General features: G+C 36.1%; 3 protein-coding genes across 7 annotated transcripts in view; 1 reads left to right on the top strand and 2 right to left on the bottom strand.

Moving 5' to 3' along the window:
- LOC132699029 (DNA polymerase subunit gamma-2, mitochondrial) overlaps positions 1-25146 on the bottom strand; it is a 37076-nt gene extending 11930 nt beyond the window's left edge. The window contains exons 1-6 of one of the 5 annotated variants that reach the window (XM_060665479.1): positions 24688-25146; positions 24476-24637; positions 24237-24435; positions 23955-24178; positions 23843-23904; positions 21944-21962 (exon numbers count right to left, since the gene is read on the bottom strand). In XM_060665479.1, the coding sequence (XP_060521462.1) occupies positions 23845-23904; positions 23955-24178; positions 24237-24435; positions 24476-24637; positions 24688-25146 (1104 nt within the window). In that variant the 3' untranslated portion in view covers positions 21944-21962; positions 23843-23844. Of the gene's footprint in view, positions 1-21943; positions 21963-22297; positions 23014-23707; positions 23905-23954; positions 24179-24236; positions 24436-24475; positions 24638-24687 lie in introns of those variants that run through there. The other 4 variants (XM_060665478.1, XM_060665480.1, XM_060665481.1 and 1 more) reach the window with 4 other exon arrangements.
- Positions 7062-23770, top strand: LOC132700085 (probable multidrug resistance-associated protein lethal(2)03659). Its single transcript, XM_060667205.1, has 11 exons — positions 7062-7188; positions 7985-8126; positions 11102-11332; positions 11593-12023; positions 13674-13830; positions 13887-15095; positions 16654-17050; positions 19317-19467; positions 20239-20469; positions 21780-22232; positions 23313-23770. Exons 1-11 carry the CDS (start codon positions 7062-7064, stop codon positions 23768-23770), a joined length of 3987 nt encoding a protein of 1328 aa, XP_060523188.1.
- Position 25147: 1 nt separating the features above from the next.
- LOC132699031 (glutamyl-tRNA(Gln) amidotransferase subunit C, mitochondrial) lies at positions 25148-25977 on the bottom strand. Its single transcript, XM_060665483.1, has 2 exons — positions 25563-25977; positions 25148-25307 (listed from the first exon to the last, which is right to left on the bottom strand). The coding sequence occupies exons 1-2, from the start codon at positions 25874-25876 to the stop codon at positions 25148-25150; spliced, it is 474 nt and encodes a 157-aa protein (XP_060521466.1). The 5' UTR covers positions 25877-25977.
- Between the last annotated feature and the right edge of the window lie 68 nt (positions 25978-26045).

Genomic DNA, 26045 nt, shown 5'->3' with positions numbered 1-26045 from the left:
ACTGTATTCGAGATTTTGGCGAAACGTCTAGTGTTCGAAGTGTTTTCGGAGCGCGAGCATTGAAGATGCCAAGTGAGATTTTGGCGAAACGTCTGCAGGATTCCAGTCGGATGCAGGATTTGCAGGATTCCAGTCGGAGTTCAACGAGCGAACGGATGATATCCCGGAATATAGTGTCATCATATATATATATATATATATATATATATATATATATATATATATATATATATATATATATATATATATATATATATATATATATATATATATATATATATATATATATATAATATTTTTGTAACGTTGACGAATGAAAAAATTGAAAAAAAAAACAAAATTTTGAAATATAAAAGAAAATCATATCGAAAAATCTAGACGTGATAGAAAAAATCGGCCAACGGGGATAGATTCAAAACGTTTGAATCATTATATTTATCATAAAATTTTTTAAAGGAGGATTTCATAGCCAACCAGTGATATAGAAGTTGGCGCGGAAAAATCTAGGTGAACATCTTCTTCCTATGGGTGTAGGGATGGCTCGTGACATAATTCCTCCCTCCTCAGATTCAACTTCAAGGGTTACGGTGGAAGTTGAACAGTGACTACCTCGATAACTGGTTCTGGTCTTCTTTCGGCTTCTTTGATATTCTTAACGTTACCCCGTAGATCGATAAAGTCCATAAGATTGTACACTCGACGAAAGGATTTATAGCGCAGATTTGCGGTTGTTTCTGCAGGATTTGGGCCGTTATTGTATGCAGCTCCTCCAACCTGACGTCGTAGAGCACGATGTTAACGTGTAGTTGGTAATTGGTTATTGATATCACCAAATTTGGACTGGCCCGTACTGTTTGGTTTTTACGAATACCCCCTGGTTAGACGATACCTTACAGTCGGTTGGCACATCAAACAAATATGTACCAACTTAATTTGTTTTTGCGAGGGAAGAAACCGATAAACTGATTGGGACCTTCCATATGTTGGAATTTTGGCTCCGTGTCACTGTAGTTTGAGCTTGTTGGGACGTGGAGGTGTTACCGGCTTCAAATGGTTGTAGCTCGCAGAGACTATGTCTAGCGATTTCTTATAGGTTGGCTTCTCCGCAGATATAATATTGTGGTCGTTAATGTAACATTCGATATCGATTAAATTTTGTAATTTAAAGATATTTTTTGGAGTTAGTATTAAGGATCGCTCACTTTTAGTATACTAGGATGTACTGTATTTAGCATTGCAAAAGAGATTGAATTTTCAATATCCTGTAACATTGAGTTAATCATTTCATAAAGGCTTATTAATTGATTCAAGTAATCTTTGATAAAGAGTGAGTGAGTGACCTTCTGTAAGTTTATTAAAAATTATTATTTCATTAATTTTACTTTAAAAAAATTTTTCGTTAGTAGCTATTTTGCGAATTGTGAAATTGCAAAATTAATTGAAACCGAGTTTTACTGAGCTATGCCATTTCCTAATTTTTCTAGGTTGTACTCAAGGATGTTCGCCGTCAGAAGCATCTAAATTACCACTAATTGACTTAAATATATTGAACTTAGATAGTTAATCAAACCTCTCTTAGACCTTTACATATCGGGCACTAGTTCTTTTAATTTTGTTTCAACTTTTTCTTTCTTATCTATTCTTAAAAGAATCATAGCGGGGTTCGTATTCAAGTTTCTTACTGCAACGTGGCTGCTTTCTTTGGGTAATTTTTCTTTCTGGGTCGTTTTAAGTTATTCATATGAATTTTTTCTTCCGTTCCCGTGGAAACTGTTTTATGAGCGGAATCGAATTTAGTGATGACAGTGGGTTTTTGGAATTCGCTCGCGGTTTTTTGTCTTATGTGTTTTTTCACATACACCATTTGCTGTGGTTGAAATATTTCAAGATTGTCGCGATTTGTATTTAAGCTTTCGATTACAATTTCTTTATTTTGTATTATTTTTTTGTTTAAATTTGAATACAGCATTTCTGTCTTCTTTATGGTCGTTGATATAATTATTAACCAAAATTGGATCTATCGTCGGGTATGTGCCCGTTGATTATGTCAATTGGTTTAAGTTTTGTTACTGACTGACTTTAAGAATCCTTGAGTATTTGAGAGACGAAAACGTTCTAGTAATGTTGAATGTAACCTTTCAACTATACCATTTGGTTCGTGATGATAGGAAAATTCGCAAATATTATTCAGGTTGATTTGTTGCAAGAATTCCCTGCAACATTTTTGCGGTCGTATTTAAAACGCCGATCTGTCAAATCTTAATAAATTTTCAAGAGATGTCAGTTTATTGTTGCTTGTTTATCATCATAGTACTTCAAAGAAATTTGTTAGTAAACGTAGGCAGATGCTTCATTTGTAATGAAAATGATTTTCGTTTGTCAACTTTAGGGTTTTACCTAAGGAATAGTAGAGATTTGTCTTTCGAATCGGTAAAGCCATTCTATATGGTATATAATGTTGGTAAGGTCCATGGTATTTTAATGCAGAATAGACATTTTTTGATAGATCTTAGATTTTTTGAAAAGTCTTGTAACAATGATCTGTTTGGATTGATTAATGCAGTGTTATGCTGTATGTATAAGGACATAAATAAATAAATAAATAATAAAATAAATATGAAATAAATATGCTAATGCCGATGATTGACAAGATGTTTATAAATTCGGTAGCTGTATATATTTATATGCCATTACCTAGTATATTGAGACAGATCAAGAAAGTAAAAAAAAAAAAAAATCTATAAATACATAAGCAACAAGAGAGTTCCAAGTGATGACTCCTTTTATCCCCGAATTGCGTCTTTAGGCAGAAAGCTCTCGACAGCCTGTATATTTGCCGCACGCACCCATAATCTATTAGTAAAGATTTTTTTAAATCGGAGAACAATGAGGCATTGAAATGATTTCTATTTACCGCAAATATTTACTATCAACCACTCAATATTTACAATCTCTCCCGTCGTCTTTAACAATAAAATGTAGATTTCAATTGACTTGAGAAACACTGAGCCTGTAGATGGAAAGAGAACATTTTTTAGTGTATTGTTTTGCCCGACCAGTCCTGCAACGCATAGCAAAATACCAACAAGGACAAGGGAAGTGACGAATTATTACCAGAAATCAAAATCCCAAGGACTGTGCTAACATTTTTTTCCTTTGGCTTTTTCGTGAATTGAGACATTTTGTTTAAATTCTGGTTCTGCACTTGCAAATATGAAATTGATTTCAGTTTCACTTAACGGTTATTTAAGATAGCCTTCAAAAGGGATCTGGTAGAGGACGACATATACGAGCGATTCGAAAAAAATGGAGACATGAAAAAAAAAGAACGAATCCCTATTTAGCCCGTTTGATGTGGCAGTGTTTCGTCAGAGGTGTAATTTTGCGAATGTTACGGGTATTAGTCAAAATTTTCCTAAGGTCGGCACGTTAATCCCCTATACAATAAATTATAATTTACCCGTTGATCCGTTGGTCCTACAAGTTTTTTTCAAGCAATAGTAATAGTATTTGTGGCGTGCAGAATTTAGCATTTGCATTTAGCCTACAGTTGCTGGTAGAAAAAGCAAAATAAACTACTTGGCAATTTGAGAAAGTCAATTCTATAATTGTTGGTGGTTAAGGTAAATACTAACGATGTCGCTGACCGCGAAATGACGAAAGATTTTTAATAATTGGTCCCAGAATAAAACTGGAAATGGAATTAGCGGTCGGAATTGCGCTCATTGAAAACCTACTTCCAATGTACGAGGGCAGCGCCAAAATTTCCCGGCCTGAATATGAAAGAAACAAAGTAGAGTAACATTTTTTTATTATTTTTCAATATAATCCTCCTTAACTCCAATACACTTATTACATCTCTTTATTAACAACTCAATTCCTTTAAAAAAATATTCTTTTGATCTGTCTGCAAAATGAGCTAAAACAGCCTCTTTTAACTCAACGTCGTCGTTAGACCGCCGTCCACGTAAGTCCTTTTTCAAATATCCAAACACATAATAGTCTATCTATGATCTATCTGTTGGAACCCACACTCTAAAATGGCAGCTTGTGCAACACCAGCAGTATGGACAGGTGCATTATCGTGCAAAAGACGCACGCCTCTGGTCAGTTTCCCTCGACGTCGTACACGTATGCAGTCCCGCAATTTATGTAATAATGTTGCGTAGTATTTACCATTGACAGTGGTATTAGTTGCTTTAAAATCTATCAAAAGAATTCCTTCACAACCCCAAAAGATCGTGGCCATCACCTTTTTTCTTGACTGGTAGACTCCGAATTTTCTTGGGGGTGCTTCACCCTTACGACGCCACTCCATTGATTCTTTTGTCGATAGAGGGTCATAATAGAGAACCATAGTTTCATCTCCCGTCACAATAGTTTCTATTACAGGCTTCGGTTCCGACCCACAGAGTTCCAAAAAGGACCGCGCACACTCGACACGGCGTTGTTTTTCAATAGCTAAAAGGGTTTTAGGAACCCATCTTGCACTAACCTTATGCATACCTAAATGATCATGCAGGATTCGACGAACACTTGTATCAGAAAGCTTAGTAATTTCTGAGATTTCGTCGACCTTTAAACGTCGACCACTTAATACCATTATTACCAACTTAACAGCGTTTTAAATAGCCATAACGGACTACTTGATTTAGTTGTGTCCAATATCAAGTGTATATGTATAGCCACGAAAGAGTCCTTGCCCCTAGTTGCGGAAGATCCATACTATCCTGCGTTGAATATAATATAATACAAAATAGAAGCCTTCAGCATACAATAATGCAAATATAAGTTCAGGAAAGCAGATGTCCACAAACTTTGCAACAACACACTTCATACAGATTGGTAAAATTTACTAAGTAATATAAATGTTAATGAAGTTTGTGACAAGTTTTTATTATTTTTAACGACTGCGTCCATTTCTCCATTATCCATAAAAGATCATTTCCGGTATGGTTCACATCCGAAATAATTAAAGCAGTTGACCGAAAGCATAGGTTATTCAAAAACAGTCAGTTTTAATTCAATATAAAACAATACATGCGGACATTAATAGAATGATGGATGTCGCATATAGAAACTACATCTTTAAGGCCGAAAATGCAGTCACAGAGGATCCGAGTTCTTTCTGGTTGTTTACTAGATTTAACCATTCAAATACGAAATCGGCAGAGATTTTTCACTTACAGGGAAGACAGTTACACCAGCCCTGACGAGATTGAGGTGGCTTTCGCAAAGTTTTTTCTGGGGTTATACAAGACTTCTCAACAACAGATACCTCAGTTGAATGAATTTTCTAATGCAATTATTACTATTGATCACTTAACTGATGACACTATATTAAGAGCATTAGCACGGGTTAAGAACAGAGTATCTTGTGGTACTGACAAAGTTCCTTGTTTGGTTGTGCGAGATTGCGCAAATGCTTGCGATAAACTCATGTCCCTTATTTTTAACTTGACCCTATTTCTATTTCTGGCCTTCTTCCAGATGTCTGGAAGAAGACCAGAAATATATAAAAATAGAAATAATATGAAATAAATAAAAAATTAATAAAATTAAACTAATTTTTAACCCATATCATTTTAAGAAATGGCGAGAGTTGTCGAATTGAAATAAAAAAATAGCAAAGATTTCGTTTACCATATTCTCAAAAATTCAATGTATATGTGAATGACGAGTCATTTTATGATTTCTGTCAGCGGCGAGAGATATTTAATTAAAATAATGACACCAACATGGGACAAATTTTATACATTAAATGAGATGGATTTATCTTTCAAATAATTCTTTTGATCTTTCTTTTATAATGGACCGATTAAAATATAGTAAAAGAAATTGATTTGTGTATCTATATAAGCAAATAGAATATTTTCCTTATATAATTTCAGCATACATCGGAAAGAGGATAATTAACCTACGACTCCAATTCAACCACAAACAGCACAACGTCTTCAGGCCACCCAAGAAGCTCACTCTACTCTAAAGTACTTAAAATGTACACGTGGGATTTTTCGCGAATAAGGTGGAAGAAAAAAGAACGTAAATTAAAAGCTTCTTTCCTGAATTATTTTTTACTTTTAACGTAAAAAAAGTAGCTTTAATGTTCTGATCCGCTATTGAATACTATAATTACCTCCGGGCAACGTCTACCTCATTAATGGGGCTTCATATGATTAAATGTAGATGATATATGCTATCGCTACCGAATCATTACATTCTACTATGAAGTGCTTTTATCACCAGAAAATGTAAATCTTCCTGCCTTAATTCCTATAATAAATTACTCGCAACAGCTATCCAAGCTTTTGAAAGACCTATAAAGAATATAGATTTTTCTTGTAAAAAAAAAACGAATGACCACGGTGATTCAGTCTTAAAGTCTTGTAGCTTTTAGATAAAATACTACGGTAAAGAAAAAGTAATGATTTTCCGCTCATGCCTCTACATTTCACCCACTAACCATTTTCTTTCTAAAAAGCAATTTCTACACACTTAACTCATTTTCCCAGAACATTATAAGTTACGAACATTAATTAAGTTCCAAGCTTTAAAAAAAAATTTTTGCAACAAAAGATTGAAACAACCTGAATATCCAACAGCTTCAAGCACATAGTCTCGCAGGTAATAGCATATTTTGCTTAAAAAGATAAAATTTCATCTGTGACAAAATTGGTTGTGATTTTGGAAATTATTCAGAATTTATTTATTTATCATCAATTGACAGTTCCAGATTCATGAATATTGTAAGAAAACATTGAACTCGTTAATTTAATGTGTATTCTAGAACTTAGAAATAATTAACGACTTAATACGTGTATAGAATCTACGTATGTGATGATGCTGACAGTGATTTTTATTTCTAGGTACAATTAGACAAAACATCGACCTCTTTTACCACTACAGTGACGATGAAATCTGGAAAACCTTTGACAGAGTCCACATGATCGATCACATTCACAGCCTGGAATTTACCATAACGGCTCACGGTTTGAATTTCTCGGCAGGGCAGCAACAACTACTCTCCTTGGCAAGGGCCATTATCAAAAAGAACAGCAAATATGGACTCAGAAACGGAAATAGTGGGGCAAAAAGTAATCGTCGAGCAGTTTTGCGATTATACGGTGCTCATCATCGCTCACAAACTACAATCAGTGTGGAATTATCAAATAGGTGTTATGGAAAAGGGTGAAATAGTAGAGTTCAGGGTTGCTTATCCGAAACAATAACAGTTACTTACGAGAATGCTGAACACCGACAACATTCACATTTCTGACAAAGATGGTGCGTGAATACGTTTAAGTTTGTGTAATGTATATGTCATTAAAATAGATGCGTTTTTTTTTATTTATTTAATTTGATTGAATCTAAAAACTTTAACTTACTTGGTACTTCTTTTTTTCAAAACTTGTTCTAATAATCTTATATTGCCTTTTTCTTTTCCTATAGTCATTCATTTATTTCTCTTCTTTTCCTTCTCTATGTAGCAGTGCAGTGTGTGAGTGTAGCAAAATATTAAAATAATTTGGTAACCTCAATACACTGGAATATATCACCATTTGTTCAATTCATGACAATGCAGGAACATTATTCAGACTACCAGTCAAATTTAGTTTGAGATTCGACAAAGAGTACAAGCCAGAGAGATTCCCAAATCTGCAACTTTTCTAGCTCAACTCGAACCTTCTGGTATCTGAAATAAGTATAAAATGAACAAAGTGAACGTGTTTGAACCTGCTGCATCAAAAATATGCTGTTTAATTTGGATATCTTTCCCGTATAGCATCCACAAAGGATCAGAGATAAAACCGCTTAAGGACGTAAAATAAATCACTGTCTCGTTGAACAATATATTTATTTAACCGTCTCAGTTTAAATTAAAATTAAATCAGAAAAAAAAACAATGTTTGATACTAAATATTTGCGGTCTTATTTTTACCCTGTTCTATCTAAAGACTATAACAACATTACACAATTTCCATAGACAATCGACGATGTTACAATCGCGATAGACTAATTGTGAACAGTGGAAAAGGAAATTTGAGGTTCATGGATCACTGCGGGCGGGTCGCAAGAAAACAGAACCCCAGGGACAGGGCCAATGTAGTTTCACTGCTAACTTTTACGTAAGTAGCTTTGCGACCAATTGGTGTTATGTTTCCAGTGAGCAATTCCATTAAGTCCACTCCAATACAAACTTCCTACTACCAAAAAACTTACAATCAGAGAAAGGTTTTTCTTTCAATTTAAAGCCAAATCCAGAGAACGTTTAACGGAATTTTCGACATTTCGGATTATATTTACTTCCGCGAAAATGCTAAAAATAATAATTCTGGTGTCTTTGGGTTATTGTAAATAAGCAGCTGAGTAAAGAAGAACAATAATGAACAATGATAACGTTATTGTACGAATTAAATCTACTGCAGGTCAAGATTTACTCTCTCCCAAATTTGCATAACAAGAAATACATTCAACAAATAAATTTTTAAAACTGTATGGATCAACTTAGATCCAGAAAGTGTCTCCAAGATGCCGGTCAAGAAAGATCTTGAAATCATGAAAACACCACACCATCATAGAGGACAAACCTATCTATTGGATTTGATGTTGAATGTTATAAACAAGTAAACAACACTTTCTTTTCACAAGTAACTACCCATGTGATAGTCATTGTCTCCAATCATGGAAAATATTTTCATGAACTGGTTTGAAGAAGAGTCCTAGTCAAACGAAGCAATGAACAGGTCGCGACTTGAGTATACTGAAAGCAGTTACACACCGGACCACACCTAAATGCCGCTTCAAACCATTCCCAAAATATTAAACGAGGAAAGGGCCCGAAGACTATGGAGCACAACACAAAGTAATCAGGAAGGAGTCAAATACATTCAGAAAGATCTGATCAACAACGAGAACTCAAAACACCTCATTCAAAAGGTCCAGGCAGCTGTAGAGCAAACAAGGAAACAATAGATAAGGGAAACGAACTACGGACACTACCAGTTACAGCTAACCAGGACCACCAAGAAAGATGTCACGCACCAGTAACTAGGACTCTCACTCCATCGTCCAACACTCACAATCCAGCGACCACTCGACACACTAAGCTCGTAGGTTTAAGAATTTCATCATTATTCGGTTGAAGATACGTACAATACAGTCAAAGTAGAAAATTGTCAAAAAATGAATGTTTAAAAAAAGTGTGTTTAAAAAGTAAGGTGACTTTTGTAAATGAGCATTCGATACTGGATTTTTTTTTGTTATGTTATGTACACATGTCCCTAACTACTCTTTTGTGAGACAGAAGCGTTAGAAGTGTTTTGTGTGCACGGCGATTTTCTGTTCTCAAAAAAAATGGAACAAACAACAAACATAAAATTTTGTATAAAAAATGGAATACAGCTCTGCAAAACTCTTGAAATTCTGGCAACAGCATATGGTGAATCTACTTTAAACAAAAAAATGTTTATAAGTGGTACAAGCTGCTCCAAGATGGCTCGTGCCTTGAATTTTTTCGAAATTTAGGGCCTGAAACGCGTAGCAGCAAAATTTGTTCCGAAACTGCTTAATTTTGAATAAAAGGGCCATCGAAAGAGCATCGCTATTAAACGACGAATCATGGGTAATATGATTATGACTTCGAAACCAGAGCTCAGTCGCCCCAGTGGGAGAACGCAGAATCGTCAATACCGAAAAAAGCACTTCAGGTTCGACCACTATGCTTACTATTTACTACACAAGGTTGTACGGTCAATAAAGAGTATTACCTTGAAGTAATGTGCCATTTGCGAGAAGCAATACGAAGAAAACGTCCGGCATTGTGGCCAAACAATTCATGGATTTTGTTTCCCAACGATGCACCTCACTCATTGATGCGTGTGTATAACTTTCTGGCCAAAAACAAAACTAGAATCATGGACCAGCCACCATATTCACCAGATAGAGCCCCCTGCGACTTTTTCCTGTTCCCAAAACTCAAGAAAACCATGAAAGGAAGGAGGTTTGGAAAGATTGAGGAGATAAGGAAAAAATCGCTGGGAGAACGCAAGGCTATACCGGAAAATACTTACCACAAGTGCTTCGAGAATTGGAAAAAACGTTGGCACAAGTGTATTATATCAGGGGGGATTACTTTGAAGGGGATAACATTAATTTCGATTAACGATACGTATATCATACGTATATGTTACGGACGAACATATGATTTTCTGGAATAAGTTCCTTCCTTAGTCTAAACACAGAGAATACGAGATATTTGGATTTTTAGAGCAAATGATAATTATATTGAACTTTTCAAAACTATTTGATATCATTCACCCCCATTTATTTACTTCTTGCAATTTTAAAGTATGTAGATTTTTCCTGTAGTGTTACATTGATAACTTAACCTTAAGATTATGTGGGTTATTTATTCACCCGCATAGCAGGTCAGCTATGTTTGAGAGAAGTTTCACCTACCTAATGTATCACCTATATCATAACATCCCTGTTCAGTACAAGACATTCAAATTAAATTTCATAAAGAAAATATTTTTTGGTGCTTCCGAAATTAAAAAGAGTTTCGTCGCGCTTTGAATTATAGTTACAATTATATATTTTCCAATCTTACTGTTGGTACTTCTTTATATCTATAATTTAAGTATATTTTAAAGTTTAAAGCGAAATCAAAATCCTCTAGTCTAAAATTGGCTTCAGTCAATCTGTTTGTTGCACACCATATTATTGGTGTGCAATTTCTGTTTAATATTGAATTAATATTATTTATAGATGCAAAAATAAATATTATTATTATAACATTATTGTATGAGCAAATACCATAGTCAAATAGCGTGTATTCATCAAAATAGTCAAAGATTTATAGTCTAAAATACATTTAGCAAGTCAATATTTATTAAAAATAGAATTCTGATTCTGTGGTTAGATCGCAATAACCTTTCCAGAGAGAAAAATTGTCACATATTTACTAAAAAACAATTTTTTAAATGAGATATGAAATTTTTACAAATACCTCAGGTTTTTATCCTGTAAATAATGGTTTAGAAGTATCGATATAAATACACCGCATTACAGATATACCCAACAATCGGTTTCGCTCTTGCAGTTATACCTACGAATTATTCAGAAAAGCCTGGAAAAAAGACTTGATAGAAGACGACATCTATGAAGTAATCGAGCCCTGCCAGGCAAAGAAAAACGGGGACAAATTCGAACGAAAATGGCGCCGAGAAAAGGAACGCAAGCAACCGTCGTTGATACGTTTGATGTGGCAGTGTTTCGGTGTAAGATACCTCTTACTCGGCGTTATGAGGTTGTCCGCCAAGGCTTTATCCAGGTGGGAAATGGAATTGTAAAGCACAACCCCAAAACGTGCAACTAATGTATGCTTATAAATTACACCAATAAAGCTTTCAGTTCTGATTATAGATACAATGATATAAAAAAAATAAATAGTTTGTTTTGATTTCCAAATAAAAAAAGCAAAATGTCTAGAATTGTCCCTGTGTGTGTAATTTAAATTCATTGGTTGCATGACAAAGCTATGAATGTAGCTTCCTCACGTTCCCACCTTTGAAATTACCTGTTTAATTTCAGTATCATCGAACCAGAAGCCATCGGCAAATTAGTATCCTATTTCAACCCTGCACAAGTGGCCCTAACGTACCAAGATGCCTTATATTACGCTGGCTTACTGATTGGTGTGAAATTGCTAAACATTTTCTCATTCCAAAACTACATCATATTTCTGCAACAATTGGCCATTCAAATCAGAACTTGTCTGTGCTCTATGGTCTACAGGAAAGCGTTGAGATTAACGCCTGCTGCCATGAACGAAATAAGTTTGGGCAACATAATAACGGTAATCACGAAGGATGTCTTGGTATTCGAACAGGCAATCTTTATGGTGAATGACGTGTGGTTCGAGTTCACCAGGATAACCCTGGTCAGTTATCTAATTTATAACAAGATGGGTGCTTCGAGTTTCGTTGGGGTTGGAATTTTGTTGATGGTGATACCTATACAAGGTAAGTTACAAATTTTGTTTTGCCAATTGGATCAGTACCTAGATCATTTTATCGTAAGCACGCACATCAGTTCATCACAAACATAAGGTATACTTTTGCGTAGTATTGTTCCTCTTAAAAATTTACGAAACCGTAGGACTAAATTACAATAGCCATTTCGTTTTATAATCCACATTTATAAAATCAATTAAAATAATATAAGAATATATCTTCTGTAGACAATTTCGGTTTGGCTCGACCTATCTGCAACGCTGTTTTTTTTTTCTTTTTTTTACCATAATCATAATTCTGAAATATACAAGGTGTTATTGAAATAGTGCAACAAAAATCGGGGGGAGGTAGTACTCTTAAAAACTTTATCATAAATACGAATGGCATAGCTGAAAATGCATATTTAAAATAAGAGGCTGATATAATTTCTGTCCCTAAATAAAAGGTTTGTATTTTTTTTTCAACGAGGGTGCGTTTTTCAAAAACTACGCCCTTTGCTTATAAAGAAAGGAGCAACTGTTTGCAGCATGTCAGCAAAGCATCTACCGGTCCTTTTCAGGATCTGTGAACCCTGCGATATATAATATATTATATATATAATTTATAATATATAATTTATTTCGCGTTTCTAAAAAAAAATTATTTTAGTTAAAGTAACCTAATAAATAAATCTATATAGTTGTTATATATTTTAACATAACTTAATTTTTCTAAATATATTTTTTAGTTCTCTAAAAGTTTTGATAGGATGTTCAATCTAGATCGCTCTGTATAATTTCTTCATGTTGAATTTGAGAAAATTAATCAGTTTGATAACAAACGTTAACTAGGCGAATACTACTGACTAAAAGGTTTTATGCCAAAAAAGTGATAATTAATAAATATGTATGTATAAATCCCAGTCAAAAAACTCCATCGAACTTGCAGATGTCTACCTAAAATCTCAGGTTTTGGGTTGATGGTAGTTCCAAGGAGGATTTTTGACGCAAATACAAAAGACTAGTGAAACCCACCCCTTTTAGTAGATTTTGATGAAATGTCAGTGACAATTAGCTCTTTTACAGTTTGTTGTAACGAAAATTTCTTCAAACCTGAATGTTGCAAAGTAAAGAAGAAACAAAAAATTACTGAAACTGTATCTTTTTTGTAGTTTTCGATGAAATTCCAATCAAGCTTAGTTTATTCATCACTCAAAGAAAATGAGAACTGTATCAAACCTACATATATCGACTTAAACCCGTACTTTTTGAGTTGAATAGTATCTTCAAGGAAGATTTTTGACTAAAAGACAACAAAAGAGTAGTGAAATTCCACCCTTTTTGGGAGGTTTTGATGAAATGACAGTAAAAATTAGCTTTTGTGCCTAACACTTCATAAAACCTGCAGATATCCTTAAACCTGAAGTTTTGGGTTAACGGTGATACAAAAACAAAAGACTAGTGACACTCCACCTTTATTAGTAAAATTTGATGAAATTCCGATCAAAATCAGCTCGTCCACTACTTATTGCAAAGAAAATTTTTTCAGACAAATTCCGTACTTTTTGAATTGAACAGTAACTTCAAGTAGGATTTGTGACGAAAAACAATATAAAATTTTAGGTTTCGAGCAATTAGTCGCGATTATTTAATTGAATCGATACGGTTTTGTCTATTTCAGTTTATATTGGTCAGAAAATTAAAAATTTAAGATTGGAACTGACGCACAAAACCGACGAGCGCCTTCAGACGACCCAGGAAATATTGTCGGCCATCAAGACGATAAAAATGTACACGTGGGAGACGATCTTCGCAAAAAAGGTGGAAGAGAAAAGGGCGTGAGTATGCGAGTTTTCCGAGTTAATGCAAATGGTCGAGACTTTCTCATTTGCAGCATGGAAATGAAGTACCTCATGAAGTGTTTCTACCTAAAGGCGCTCAACTTCGTCGCCGGTCTCTTCACCACGAAAATCAGTTTCTATTTTCTGATCATGGCATACATATACTTCAACAAAATTGCAAACGCGGAAATCATTTTCTACGTCCTCCGGTGTTTCAACGATCTACGGTTCGCTGTCGCTTACATCATCCCCGACGGTTTGGGCAGGGCCGCCGAGGTGACCGCGTCCCTAAAAAGGATCAACAAAGTGCTAAACAGCGACGAGTTGAGCGAAAACGACGACGCCAACTCCAACGAGCCAAAACTAAAACTTAGCAACGCCTGCGTAACTATAGGTGACAAAGAGATTTTGAAGAACGTGACGTTAGAGCTCGGTTCCGGCTTGACAGTTATCACGGGTCCGCTGGGGTGCGGCAAAAGTGCACTTTTGAAGTTATTCTTGAAAGATTTCGAACTGTCCGAAGGGAAGATAGCGTCTCAGGGGACGTTCTCTTATTGTTCGCAAGATCCGTGGCTGTTTCCGTCTTCTATAAAACAGAACATCACGTTCGGCGAACCGTTCGACGAACGCAGATATAACGAAGTGGTGAGGGTGTGCGCCCTCGAATACGACTTCAATTTGTTCGAGAAAGGGGACGAAACCATCGTATCTGACAGGGGAATGAACCTGAGCGGCGGTCAGCAGGCTAGGGTGAATCTAGCTAGAGCCGTTTACAAAAACAGCGACGTGTATCTCCTAGACGATCCTCTCCACGCGTTGGATTCGAGGGTACAAGATTACATCTACCAAAACTGTATCAGGGGTTTTTTAAGGGGCAAACAGTGCGCTCTGGTGACTCATAACACGAAGCATAAAAACAATGCCGACTGTCTAGTGGTGATGAGTCACGGCGAAATCGCATACTCCGGAACACCTCAAGACGTCAGTGACGAACTGCTACACGAAATCGAATTGGAAGCCGAGAAGGAAGCTCAAACGGAAGACGGAGAAGCGAATGAAAACGAAACCGATGGGTTGCTAAAGAGGACGCTGGACAAAAAGAAAGTGTACAGCGAGGTGAAGAAGGAAGGCAAAGTGGACGCGACCGTGTACAAAAAATATTTCAAGTTCGGCGGTGGGTTTTTGTTTTTCTCGGTGATATCTTTGCTCTACGTCGGCTCGGAGTTCACCGAGAGTTACTCCACGAGGCTACTGACCAATTGGTAAGCTTGTTTGGCCTACAGGACGGTTGAACTTTTGAAAGTCCTGACAACATTTTATTATTATTATAGTTATTAATTTAGCAAATACAGAAAGCAAAATAAGAATTAAATACATGCGGTCTATAGCATTCTTTTACGCTTTCTGGTTCACATCATCCATCTATCTCAACCATTATAATAATCACCATTGTTGAGATTGCAATTTGGAGATCCCTTGTACCGACGAACATCTGATTTTCGCCTTCATTGCATTACTAATTTGCGTTATTGAGTAATTTGACATTTTCACCACATGGACGATAATATATTTTTCTACTCCAGTATATAAAATACGATCTAGCGTGCGGGAAGCGTCACTTTACCACCTCAGTCTCGTTTCCCACGGATCCGAGCCACTTTGAAGATTTCCGGGATTTTACATCACGGGTTTGGGAGCAGTCGGATGTTTTCGGAGATATTTCCCACGCCCTGAATTTTGACGTTTGTGAATTCTGACGGTCATGTCAGTGAATATATTCGTGTTGTTTTGCGAAAATGTACCCAAAAACTAACGGTCGTAGAAAAATTATACTCGTTTATTAAACACTCGTCAGTCAAATGCCGTTTACCGCACTTGTTGCATAATATACTATTCCGTACACATTCTAGTTCCTTTTAGTCGGGAGACCTACTCTTGAAGTCCATTTCTGTTGAATGAAGTCGTTTCTTTTAAGATATGTAACAGATTTTATAATCCCTGGTATATTCTTAGAGCATAGAATGAGGGTTTAGCGGTTCAATAGCCTTCTTGCCTTTCATTATTCGGCCAATATGTCACATATGTTTATCTGGAGACCCCAGTTTTTGTATCATCAACATCATAGGCAAATATTTCTTGAAGATTTAGGTAATCCCTTGGTCACCCTAAGAGGTTCACACAGCGGCTTACCAATTTTGATTCTCATCGCTGGATTGGTAATCTGTAAGGCCCAAAATGTCTAGATCCTCCTTGTTCCTCTATTTCCAAGAGGCTATATTCTGTTTTCTAAAATGTGTTTGAGTAGCTTTTCATATAATTTACTGAACGTGCTTGACACTAATGCATCAATAGATACAGCATGCGTGTTTTTGTCCCTTTTTATGAATTGGCGTAATCCAACCTTTTTATGTCTCAGTGACTTTAGTGCTTAGTGACATGAACGGATTTTCTTTAAGTGGAATATGGTCTTGGAGATAAATTTCTGTACATACTCTTTCTTCGTTAAGCTCCTTTTGGTAATATTTTCATTCCCAGTTTTCGTTCTATTGTTTTACCTATAATCGATCGAAATAGGCCGATTCTTTTTACGGGCTCTTTTCTTTCGTGGACTGAGTCATTTTCCAGAAAGTTAAGGTACTTTTTTAAAAGAAGAATCAAATTTAATAAGAATTCCTTGGTCTGTCTTGGTCCCAACTTTTCATCTATTTCTGGATAGCTCTTTTGTTAAGGGACTGAACTGTTCAATTGTGCATTTGATAATGTAAAAATCGAATTACTTCAATTCACATTAGGAACTGTAACACAAACTTTCCGTTTAAGGATCAACGTGGAACAGAATTTAACCAATATTATCATCGGCCCGACGCCAACCAACACAAACAGCAATGCCTTGTTACACAGCGATGCATTTGCAAACCAATCAATTTCCGGGAGCTCCACGGCTGATAAATTACATAGCCAAGCGCGTTGGTTGTTGAAGTTGTACACGGTGATGATCTGCGCTTCCGTGTTCGTAGATTTGACCAAGCAATTGATGTTTGTGAATTTCTCGAGGAAGGCATCGGTGAATCTGCACAACACCATGATCGAGAAACTGACAACCGCCACAATGTCGTTCTTCGACACTTATTTCATCGGTAATATACTGAATCGGTTCTCTCAAGATCTGACCACGGTGGACGAACATTTGCCGGCTAGTATCAATATGGCCATCTCGGTAAGTTACGAAACCGACATAAACGACTTCTTTTATTTTAAGATTATCATAGATATAAGTATAATAACACATGAGAAAACAGGGCATAATACACACTTCTAACTTTGGTATGATTTTTCGTAGTTACTGTAGCTTGGTTTATCATTAGTCTAAGGGTATGAGGAAAGAAATACAGCCCGACGTTGTGGACAATTAATTATATTTTCCCTTACTCACGCTGCACCTCGACAACTACTTCGTCGACACTTGGTATATGAACAATCAAGGTGGCTTCCCACGGCCCGTAATTTTACAGACCGGGCCGCGCCGCTACGCAAAAACGGGCAGCGCGTGGATCGGAACGGGCTTCAGGCGGAACTCTTCCCACGGCGCGGCGTGTTTGTGCTCAAGAACAACTAACCAAAACAAATCAGCTGTCTACATATGTTTGTGTTTACTGGTGTTCGGGGTTGGTGATTGCTAACAACTTGTTTTTGGTGATTATCAGTAATGTCGGAAGAAGAAAAAACTGTTGCCGCAGCCGCTGTCATACATAATCGTAATGCCACCAATACTGTCTTTTAATTTATCTTGAATACGACTCCGCGTGCTGCTTGTTTCGGTTTTTATGACGGTCACTTTTTGTATTCCATAACGCGGGTCTGCACAGGCAAGAACGCGCCGCGCCGGATCGCGCCTTTGAATTTACCGATTCGCTGCGGATCCGTCGCACCTCCTCGCGCCACCTCAGGCGACCGTCTTCCTACGGCGCGTTGGCGCGAGCCGGCGCGTCCGGGCCTGCAAAAACACGGGCCGTGGGAAGCCACCCTAACAATTAGGCTATGACCCCGCATTTCCTCTTTTTAAAGAAAAAAAGTAAGCAGCCCGACTTTCCGCGTTACATTCTTTACGTCTTTTTCGTCTAATACCTAATACCCGTGCTCAAAGGCCGGGATCTACTTTTAACCTTTCGTCGGTACCATTCAAAAACTAGTCCCGAACTCCAGACACCACCGCAAAGGGGCCCCCTTTTGATTCCGCCTCGCGTCCGTTAAGGGAAATAATGTAAACATAGCCTTCTATAACTGCATGTAGAAATAACAAACAAAGAAATTCCGTGCTGGCGAAACTAAACTAAAGGATATGATATTTTATCTACACTCGGCCGCCCTGCTAAGAATGACTTCATAAATTGGGCACAAGTTGATATTCGATACGGCCCTACAGTGTTGCCAATTTTCATCAAGTCATAGCGCTCATTCGACATAAGATTGGTTACTTCTATCAATGTACTTAATTTAAAGAGAACTACAATTATAATGCGATTGATTCTTTCAGTCCGTTTCCCCTTGGCACTCGGGTAGTGCTCGCTCCCTTCGTCGTTGCAATATTCTTGGAACTCTTTTAAGGTAAAGGCTGACCCATTGTCCGAAATAATTCTAGCTGGATTACCAAATATTCTCTGCTGTAACTTCAGTTCATTACAGTCAAAATGTGCTGGTGCTTGTTAGTGGAAGGTAGAGGTCCTAATATGGTCTATATGATACGTGTTAAGTGGTCCTTCGCCCTTAGTTATATTTCCGGATGTGCATGTCTCACAACTCTTAATACAAGTTTGAACCTTTTTCCATTAATTTTAGAATGTAGAATTCTCTTTTTAAAATTTCTCCTTGGAGACAGCGAAATATCCAATTTCATGTGGTTTCCTTATTATTTCGGTTTAGGAACTACTACTAATTCTAGCTCATCGTCATACTTACATAAAATGTCATTTTTTTGGTACAAAACTGTGGTAGTTTTCAGTAGGGACTATTTTTCAAGTAGCTTTCACAAATTCATCTTGCTCCTGAGCTATCAGAAGTCTTTGAACGATGCCATTTTCTTCACAAGATATCTATTTATGACCCATGTAATCTTCTAGTAGTAAAGCCCCTCTAGCAACACAAGTTAAACCTTTACGATTTTAAATTTTATTCCTAGCAAATAAACTCGAAGTTTTTTCACTACACTGATCACTACAAAAACAGTTCAAGCTAATAACTACTGTAGCGCTTTTCTGTCAGTGTTGTCTTTCTGCTCATGTAGTATATAGGATGAAATTTTCCATCGTCATTCGACTTTTGCATAAGGCACGCCCCATAGCCATGCTGGCTAGCATCTGTATGTACCTGTGTCGCAGAATCTTGTCGGTAAATATGACTTTTGAAAGACATTTTATGTCGATTCTGAGGTAGATTCATTCGTGTTGCATAAAAAATTTTGTAATCCAACTAACTAAAACTTTCAGGCGATACTAGCGGCAGGTGGCGTTGGGATTTTAATAGCGAGCGTGAACTGGCAGTTCATGATACCATCCTTAGGCTTGGTTATTTGCTTGATGACATTAAGATCCGTTTACATACCCACCTCTCGTAGCTTAAAAAGGCTGGCCTCCGCCGGTGAGTTCTCTATTTTCAGTTACCGTCCGTATCCAGACCTACAGGGTATATCAGTTTAATGAAACAGCCAAGATATTTTTAAATTCAACCACAGGAAGTTAGTATAGAGCTCAAAAATGTTCATTTTCCAAGACACGCAGGAGTGTGAAAAGACCGGTTTGATTTAGTTGAGACTAAAACTAATGACGTCGCTTTCTATTCATCTTTTATTTAAAATTAAAAACTAAAATTCAAGCTACCAGAAATATACAGGTCATGCCTAGGAACGTATAACTTATAAATCATGAAAAATTTTTGCGCGTGATTTACAATCTTATTTATAACGAATAACCTTGCGACATTCAACAACCAACATGGCTGCTGACATATCGTCAATAAGTTCGAATTTTTACGGCAGTATTTTCTCAAAATATGCCGTTAAATGTTTTAGGAAAACGAGTTAAGTGTATGGAAAAGAAAGGAAATGGCGTAAATTCCAGGTTTGTAGGTTAAACGCAGAAGCATGTCCGTAGAAGGGCCCCTATATTAGGTATCTTTGTTGAAACTACATAAAAATGCAAACATATGTTTTATTTTTATACATATACAAATTTAAAAAAAAAGAATTGTATATACCAATTTTTTCGTTAAAAATTTTTGTTTCATTTCACGTTAATGGTTATGTTAAAAGAAGACATTTTGAAAATATATATTATAATTTCACATAAATACAATAAACTGACATACTCTGCATAACTAGATTTAGCTACAGCGAAAACAAAATTATTTTAGTTCGCAGCCCACTAATTGGACATTTGAATGCCTCCATGGAAGGCGTGACGACGATCAGGGCCAACAAAGTGCAAAAACTCCTCGAAGAAGAGTTCGATCGGCATCAGGATCTTTACACCTCCGCCCACTTTATGACGTTCGCCGTAAGGAGGGCATTTGATTTCGCCATGAACTCGCTGTCAATTTTTTTTGTGACCTTGATAATATCGAAGTTTCTATTTTTTGGAGGAGGTAAATAAAAGTCGGCAATTTTTGAACCTCTGGGACTTTCCGAATAGGACAAGCGAAAATTGCAAAAGGCATAACAAACCATTCATTATTTTAAATTCCAAATACAATAAACAAACCATATTAACCAAGGTGTTGAAAATTTTAATATAATCCGCTAAGAAGTTTAGCCGGATTGGGGTGTCTAGTTAGCTAAGTCTTCGCGTTTTCACAGAGTACCGCGAAATTGTGTTTTTTGGAACTATTCGATGTTTAAAAAATGTAGTATCTACTAGTTCATCAAGACTTTAGGCTAGTTCAAATTCTGTTTAAAAAAAACTGCATTAACTAGAAACTACACAAAATCAATAAATCTAGTAATCGAAAATATTTCAGATTGATTTTTGATTTGATAGACCTTCATATAATTTAATACCGCTCTCAGAATAACCATACGAGGTCAGGCCAAAGAGTGACAAAACCCCACCTCATTTTTTCAATGCACTTGATTATATTATTTTGAATGAGAATCATGACTAACTTCATACTTAAACAAAATCTTCAAAAATGGGATGTTTAACGAAACGAACTTAATATCCACCTTTAACTAATCGTTTTTTTTTTAATTATTTTTTCTAACGTATTACTTAAAATCTGTAATTAAAAATTAACTTTTCAGCTCTATTGAATCTTAGTATTATAGTATTAAATATCTTACAATGATAATTTATTTTTACATTAATTTTGTTATTAGTAAATTCTTACCAGAAATTGAACTGATGTGGCTTTTACTTGACGAAAATCCATTTATCAAAATAAATAAGAACCAAAAGTTCAGATTTTCATGAAATAAAAAGTGCCTTTCCCCATTGTCAGAATAACTTATGGTATTTCTAATCCTTCCATTTTGGATTTTATATGCATTTTATGCAAAATAAGATAGAAAAAAACACGGCGCTATATATTGTATTTAAAAAACAACTTCCAAATTGAATGTTTGAGTATTTAGTTTTAACTGCTGGTAAGAATTCAAAATAAATAAGAACTAAAAGTTCGGATTTTCACGAAATTATATATTTTGACATGACAATTGTATCGACAACATTTGCAGTTGTTTTTTAAAATAACTCTACAATATACAGTGCAGTGTTTTTTTCTATCTTATTTTTCATAAAATGCATATAAAACCCAAAATGGAAGGAGTATAAATACCATAAGTTATTCTGGCAATCGGGAAAGGCACTTTTTTTTCATGTGGTTTAAAAACTACCCCAATTTTGAACAAACGCACGTAATATTTGTAAATAGGTCAAGCTGAAAAGCCTTATTTTCAGATACGTCATCGGCTGACGCGGGTTTAGCCATCACAAAAGCGGCATCTCTAGCCGACATCATCCAATGGGTGCTGTTGGTTTGGTCGGACGTAGAGAACAACATGACTGCCGTGGAGAGGGTTCTGGAGTATACCGAGGTGCCGCAGGATCGATACGAAGGCAGAAAAATCGATAATTGGCCGTCTGACGGCAAAATCGTCTACCAAAACGTGTACCTCGCGTATAAAGAAGAAAAAGTGCTAAAAAATTTGAGTTTCGCGGTGCAGCCGAAACAAAAAATCGGAATCGTAGGACGCACGGGAGCAGGAAAGTCGTCGATAATTTCGACGTTATTTAGGCTATACAACTTCGATGGGGCAATTTTTATCGACAGAGTGAACACTAAAACGTTATCGCTTGATATGCTAAGAGACAAAATTTCTATTATTCCGCAAGAGCCATTACTATTTCAAGGTAAGTACATACGGGAAATCCAACCGCAGAAAGAGAAAAAGAAAATTTTCATTAAGTATTGATGCCGTGGTGCGGGTCGATTGTTGCCTGCAGAATCCGCAGTTTTTGGTGTCTTCGGTGAGGTGAGGGGGGGGTGTATCCATATAGCTACTAAACATATAGGGGCCCTGCCTATGCTGACAATACAGGAACTCATGAAGCAACTATGTAATTTTTTGTTGAGAAGGTCCATTCAACGTGCGCATGCGCGAGATTTAAAATTTCGTTTTTCGGTTTTCAACAAACATGGCCGCTGACAGATCGTCGATATTTGCAGTATATATTTAGGCAAAAAAGGAGTTAAGGCCTGGAAAACCAGTGTAGAATTGAAGCCCCCACGTCGGCATCAGTATAATTCTGTAATTAATTTAGCGTATTTGTTCTTCAAGATAGGATGCAATTTCTGCATGCAAAGATATAGCACATGCAACATCTAAATGAAAAAATGTTCAAAAGCACCTCCTATAGACAATAATTGGAATATTTCTTATTATTATTCTAGTAAAAATTCAGCTTGTAGCTTAATTATGCTTTCTTATATTTCCTGTAATTCTTGTACACTAAAACACATTACCAAAACATCCTTCCTACAGCTAATTAAGCGCACCTAAAAATGTAGGGAATTGTGTTTAGTAAATTCACATGTAAATATTTGTATAAGTCTATTTTCCAGTTTGTTAAATGTCATATATATATATAGACATCACTGTTTCTCTAAGATCCTGTTAGGTCCTCACATTTGCTGAAATTTCGTGAAAGAACAAAGTATTGAAAACACAAATTATACAAGTTTGCTATTAGAAATATTGACACCAAAAATGAAAACAACCATGGCACCGGACACATACTGTTCTAGGAAAATAGTAATTGCTTAGCTCTGCGTTGCCAATTATGTTCGGATTTCAGAGATTAATATTGCGAGGTGACGCATACGCACGAAAAAATCACCTGCGGTGCATCAATTTTTGTTACCCTAGCAGGGCCACTATATTATCTTCTAGCTATGTGGTTGTATCATACTAATTTAGATTTTGTTTTCAGGTACAATTAGACAAAACATCGATCCTTTTAATTATTATACCGACGATGAAATCTGGCAAACCCTCGAAAAAGTGCACATGAGAGACCAAATTCACAGTCTACAACTAACCATAACAGAGCATGGTCTCAATTTCTCAACGGGCCAGAGGCAGCTAATTTCTCTTGCCAGAGCATTGATTAAAAAGAACACGATTGTTGTTATGGATGAGGCCACGTCTAACATGGACCCAGAAACAGAAATCCTGGTGCAAAAAGTAATCGTGGAACAATTTTGTGATTGCACCGTGCTTATCATCGCGCACAGACTTAAGTCCGTCTTAGATTGTCACAAGATAATTGTTATGGAAAAAGGTGAAATAGCAGAATTTAATGATCCCGAAACCCTAATCAGAAATAAAGACAGTTACTTTGCTAAAATGCTGAGGGCTGATAATAATCAATTCTTAAATAGTCAATAAACCGTAGATATTTGTAAATTAAAATTAAAAAAAAAACAAGATAAAAATGTATTGAAAAAATAATACACTCACTCTTAGTAATTCTTAAATAATTTCTCTACATAATCCACGAGATTGGTGATGTGAATTTGCTCCTGAAAAAAACAACCTAAATGCAATTTTAAGATACTTTATGCTTACCCACTTTTAATGTGGTATCTCGGCTTCTTAGATAAGCAACCCCATCCTTTAGAGTGCCCTCATTGAGAAGCACATTGAAAGGTATCCCGAGCTGATCATATTGTTTCCATTGTGCCTCCAACGTCAATTTTGAGTTATTCGGGAGATATAAAGTGGACACATGATTGACTCTGAGCTGTTTTGTGAGATACAAAGCAAGATCTTTCAATTCAGACACAACAGCTGAAGCTTAAATAATAAGTACCTGACAAGAGCAAATATTTTCCCAAAAATAGTCAACACTTACTTGTGCCGGAAACTGCAAAACTTATTTTGTAAGGGGCTAGTTTCCTATGAAGTCTCAGTAATGTCCGAGACTTAGCGTTAAATGTTGTCTCATCAAACGCATCACAAATGGTATTCAAGAACATTACGGCCATATTTATTTCACTAACCACAGCATGAGCTTCCACTTTGCGTTTCCCATCCATAAACTTGTAACAGCACTTAAAAAAACTGTGTGTTTTTGTTTTAATAAAAACTTACTTGTAATTGCACTTTATTTATTTTTTTTGGCGAAGGATGCAGCACTATTGTTTCCAGGATTTGAGAATTCCAAGGATAATCTGCCAAAATATCGACATGTTGCATCTGCGAATCATCCGTTTTAATGTCTGTCAGGCGATATCGCCCTGGATTCAGAGAACACTAAAAAATTAACTGACCCACCTCGAACTCACATATTATCTTAAGAGTACCTTGCGCCACCATATTCTCCTCTGTCTTTGCCACTGATGGAAAAATTGAGTTGAATCTGTAGCAGGAGTAAAAACTGTACACCTTAGTAGCGCTTGGTCCTCTTTATTAAAAAACTTGGCAAAATTTATATCTCCATTTTTAATTATGCTATTATAATATGCGATGAGCTCACCATCCGAGGTGTGTCTTCTATTTTCGACAATTTCAGCAATACCAAATGGTAATTTGTCCATGCAAAGTGTTCTGGCAAAATTGTAAGTTTCCGTGAAATTCTCATCAGATAGAAAAATACTGATATCCTTATTGATAACTAAACTATAAAACCACTCAGTTCTTAAAATTTCCCGTAACAACAATCCAGTCGGCCCAAACTTAAATTGCTCGGCATTTAATCTGGGCAGCATCAACTTTCTTAAAAAGCCCCGTTTCTCACATAAACTAATAATTGTATTTAACATTTTATTTTTTTTCTTTCTCAAATAATAAATCGTCTCTTGCTGCTAAAGGTATGTTCCCTGGTGGAGCTACAAAGTATTCGTCTTCTGTAAGAGATGCGTTTCTTAATACTTCCTCATTGCAATTTCCTTCGGTTACTATATCTTCCCTCAATTGCAATGGCCTATAAACCATGTTAATTAAATTTATTTCGATTCTAAATACAGGGTGTTTCAAAATAAAAAAATAAAAAAAACTAAATCTATTGCACGCCCACACATTAAATGCATATAGTGTAACTCAACTGACCAATGTCAAATAAAGGAATAAGAAATGCCTTAAGTAGTGACAGCCACTAGATTTTTTTTATCACACTGTGCACTGCTTTAGATTTGCTTGAGCCATTCTCACTGCAAACACTCTGTATAACATAACTTACCAGTCTTCTAAAACGGTTACTAAAGGCTCAACACCTTCAGTGTCAACTTGCTGAATCTGATCAGCAAATTTAATAGCAGCTTCCAAAGTTTCAATGCTTTTCTTGTTAGCACAATCAACTAGGGATAGCCTCTCAATAAGAGCAATGGTATCAGAATCGATTTTAGTTGTTGCAGGCAGCCTTTCAGATTGTATCTTAGATTTTACAGGATCCTTTGGTACTAGCTGTTTTATTATCTCTAAATTTTGTACTGGTGTTTTAATATTACAAAACTGTCGTACTTTATAAAATGTACTGAATTTAACACGGTTCATTCCTAAGCTCCACAACTCAATTCTTCCTGTAATTTAATTTCTAAGAATCAGGATTTTGATTTTGCTATAACCTCACTTTCGTCCCAGTGACAGATCACAGACCAAACAATGGAAATTGTTTATTGAACACAGAAATGTTCCTTTTGAATCACTGCCTTGGGACACGAAA

This window comes from Cylas formicarius, unplaced genomic scaffold (genome assembly GCF_029955315.1).
Source record: "Cylas formicarius isolate icCylForm1 unplaced genomic scaffold, icCylForm1.1 PGA_scaffold_3__17_contigs__length_32017465, whole genome shotgun sequence".
Taxonomy (NCBI): Eukaryota; Metazoa; Arthropoda; class Insecta; order Coleoptera; family Brentidae; genus Cylas; species Cylas formicarius.
Note: the sequence above shows the minus strand (reverse complement) of the source record. Positions and strands in the feature narration are given on the sequence as shown.

What these genes read in the sequence shown, in the direction of transcription:
- LOC132700085 (XM_060667205.1), top strand. Translation starts at nt 7,062, where the DNA reads ATGGACTCAGAAACGGAAATAGTGGGGCAAAAAGTAATCGTCGAGCAG. An exon ending in AAGGTGGAAGAGAAAAGGGC is followed by an intron (nt 13,831 to 13,886) that starts GTGAGTATGCGA and finishes TCTCATTTGCAG; the next exon opens with CATGGAAATGAAGTACCTCA. An exon ending in AAAAAGGCTGGCCTCCGCCG is followed by an intron (nt 19,468 to 20,238) that starts GTGAGTTCTCTA and finishes AAATTATTTTAG; the next exon opens with TTCGCAGCCCACTAATTGGA.
- LOC132699031 (XM_060665483.1), bottom strand. Translation starts at nt 25,876, where the DNA reads ATGAACCGTGTTAAATTCAGTACATTTTATAAAGTACGACAGTTTTGT. An exon ending in GTAACCGTTTTAGAAGACTG is followed by an intron (nt 25,308 to 25,562) that starts GTAAGTTATGTT and finishes CATGGTTTATAG; the next exon opens with GCCATTGCAATTGAGGGAAG.